This window comes from Aplysia californica, unplaced genomic scaffold (assembly GCF_000002075.1).
Source record: "Aplysia californica isolate F4 #8 unplaced genomic scaffold, AplCal3.0 scaffold00092, whole genome shotgun sequence".
NCBI lineage: Eukaryota > Metazoa > Mollusca > Gastropoda > Aplysiida > Aplysiidae > Aplysia > Aplysia californica.
This window is the reverse complement of record NW_004797362.1, coordinates 1,067,494-1,070,689: the sequence shown is the minus strand read 5'-3', so window position 1 is coordinate 1,070,689 and position 3,196 is coordinate 1,067,494. Positions and strand designations below refer to the sequence as shown.

Sequence of the window (3,196 nt, the reverse complement as noted above, 5' to 3'; positions counted from 1 at the left end):
GGTTGGCTTTTTTAGATTTTCTATTTTTTAAATATTTTTTTTTGGGGGGTGGGGCTTTTTTGTGTTGACCCATTGTGAATGACATCCCTCGACACTTCATCATCTCTGCGATATCATTGTGTGTGTGGTTGGCAGGTGCTCTTGTGTGGTTTGCTCCTTCTTTCTTATCAAAAATCTCTATGGTCCTCATCTCTCCTCCTTCATTTGTTTGTTTGGTACTCTCTAGTAACACCTGTAATCTACATCACTATTGTGACCTATTCGTTTTGTTAATGATCTTATCCTGCTGTGAGCGCTGTAAAAACCTTACTAAAACTAAACTAGTTCAATTCCCAAGTGGGAAGAATTTTCATGGAGTATCTCCGTCTTTCTGCTCGAATGTTGTATCCCTCTCTACCCAAACCTGCAACCTCCTAAATGATCAATTATCTAAATTGTGCCGATAACTGTTTCTAACGAGCCTCTTAAACTATCTAAATTGTGTCGATGGGGATGTAAAAACACCAGGGGTTAAAAAAAAAATTTTATATTTCAGGCAAGAGGAGCAAGAAGAGGAGGCGGGCGGGCACGGGACTGGACATGACTGCCCAGCGCAAGCGGTCAAAGCTCAAGTCTGTCAGCGACGTGCCCGTACAGAGGAAGCGGGCGCCGGCCGTGGGCGAATCTCCGCGGGCCCGCTCCATGGACACGGGCCTGGGGCACAGTCAAGGTCAGTGCGCGGTGCAGTTAGTGGACAGTTACAATCAGTTTACTTTGACACTTAATTTAGTTACAATTAGTTTACTTTTACTCTTAATTTACAGTTACAATTAGTTTACAGTTTGTTACAACAAACATACACACTTAATTTACAGGTACAGACGGTGCACAGATAATTAGTTAACAGTTACAGTCAGTTTCTAGCTAGTCAGTTTACAGTTATATTATAGTTAGTCAGTGCATTGGTTAATTTACCGATCAGTCAGTTTACAGATAATTTACAGTTAATTAGTCAGTTTATAGTCACAGTTAATTAAGTGATAGTGAGTTTCATTTTGTGCATGTTTCACTATGTTTGTGTTCACTAGGTACGTGTTCACTAGGTACATGTGTTTCGCCATGTGCGTGTTTCACTGTGTTCACTATGTTCGTGTTCACTATGTGCGTGTTTCACTGTGTTAACTATGTTTGTGTTCACTATGTGCGTGTTTCGCTATGTGTGTGTTTCACTATGTGCGTGTTTCCCTGTGTTCACTATGTTCGTGTACACTAGGTACGTGTTTCTCTATGTGCATATTTCACTATATGCGTGTTGCAGTATGTGCGTGTTTGGCTATTTGGGTGCTGGACTGTAGGTATCTCTCAACAAACCCGTCCTCAGACATGACCCTGGCCACCCCCGTTGCCCCCGTGGTATTTGTGCCGTCCAAGGCGTTCATCGTGGAAGAAGACCACAACCCCTTCAAGTGCCCACACCACGGCTGCAACAAGGACTTCCGCAAGGAGAACCTGCTGGCCTACCACATCAAGTACTACCACTCGGACGCCAACAGCGACGGCAGCAACAGCACTGCGGCTACAACAGCCGGGACAGCGACCACAACAACAGCATCTTCGTCGTCGTTGTCGTCAGCCACTGCGACAACAACAGCGGTTGGGGTGGGGACGAGCAGCCCCCACGGGGGACCGATGGCCTCGCAGTCGTTGCAACCTCGGTCCGGGGGCGGCGGCGCGGGTTCCTCGATACAGTCGCCCGTGCCCACGCCGCACACGAGGAAACGACGGAAGAAGACCAGTAGTATTTGTAAGTTGTGTTCCAAGAGGGGGGGAGCTCTATTTGTGTGGGTGGTTTGCAGGGAGCGCTGGTGTGGATTGCTCCTTCTTTCTTATCAAACATCTATCATCCTTATCTCTTCTCCTTCTTTCTTATCAAACATCTATCATCCTTATCTCTTCTCCTTCTTTCTTATCAAACATCTATCATCCTTATCTCTTCTCCTTCTTTCTTATCAAACATCTATCATCCTTATCTCTCCTCCTTCTTTCCTATCAGACATCTGTCGTCCTTATCTCTCCTCCTTCTTTTTTATCAAATGTCAATCATCCTTATCTCTCTTCCTTCTTTCTTGTCAAACATCAATCCTCCATCTCTTTCCTCCTTCTTTCCTATCAAACTTCATGACTTAAAATATTTTTTTTAAATTTCGGATTAATTTTTTCTGTTGTTGTTATATGTTTGATTGGCTTTATGGGTGTTGTTCTCGACAAAGTTACCTCTTTCTCCCTGACCTTGACCCCTGTATACTGGCCCACCTGTCCCCAGGCTCGACAGACTCGGACATCTCGGTGTCCTCCAAGGGGAAGTCATCGGGCAAACGGCGGCGACACGACTCGGAGATCTCCGTCACCACAGCTAGCCCGGACGTAGTGGCCAGGGACACGTGGGCAGGTCAGGGGTCGCGGTTTTAGGGAGGTGGGGTGGGGGGGGAGGGGGTATGTTGAGAGGGGAGGTCATCATTGTTATCAAAATCGTATTATTATCATCATCATTATTATTAACACAATCATCATTATTATTAAAAATGGTATTATTATCATCATCATTATTTTTATCATTATTATTGTTATGTTAATTTTAAATTATTATATTTTAAATTGTTGTTGTTATTGTTACCATTATTATTATCATTATAATTATCATTTTTATTGTTATGTTATTTTTGTATAGTATTATTGTTTTTGTTATCGTTGTTTTTATTATCTTGACCCGTGCATCCAGACGTGCGTCCCCGAGGGAGCCAGGAAGAACCTGCGACAGGAGCGACGGCGGACACAGAGGAGGAGGAGGGGGAGGCGGACGTGGTCAACTGTGTGTGTGGCATGAGGGAGACCAGTGGACTCATGATACAGGTACACGCACGGTTGGGCAACGTTACTTTCTTTCTTTCTTTTTTTTTTTTTTTTTTTCTTTTTTTTTTGTGAGGGAGAGACCAGTGGCCTCATGATACAGGTGCAAGCTGCTTGGGCACCGTTGCTACCTTTCTGTCTTTCTTTCTTTTTTTCTTTCTTTCTTGTAAACCAGACGTGGTCAACTGTGTGTGTGGCATGAGGGTGACCAGTGGCCTCATGATACAGGTACACGCGCGGTTGGGCAACTTTTCTTTCTTTCTTTCTTTCTTTCTTGTGAGGGAGAGACCAGTGGCCTCATGATACAGGT

At 44.3% G+C, this 3,196-nt stretch overlaps 1 protein-coding gene across 1 annotated transcript in view; it reads left to right on the top strand.

Annotated features, from left to right (window-relative positions):
• The first annotated feature begins 540 nt into the window (after positions 1–540).
• The window catches only part of LOC106011340, a 3,297-nt gene continuing 641 nt past the window's right edge, over positions 541–3,196 (top strand). Inside the window, exons 1-4 of the mRNA XM_013080580.1 lie at positions 541–709; positions 1,361–1,783; positions 2,303–2,428; positions 2,759–2,889. Of these exons, the coding sequence (XP_012936034.1) occupies positions 580–709; positions 1,361–1,783; positions 2,303–2,428; positions 2,759–2,889 (810 nt within the window). The 5' untranslated portion in view covers positions 541–579. The remainder of the gene's footprint in view (positions 710–1,360; positions 1,784–2,302; positions 2,429–2,758; positions 2,890–3,196) is intronic.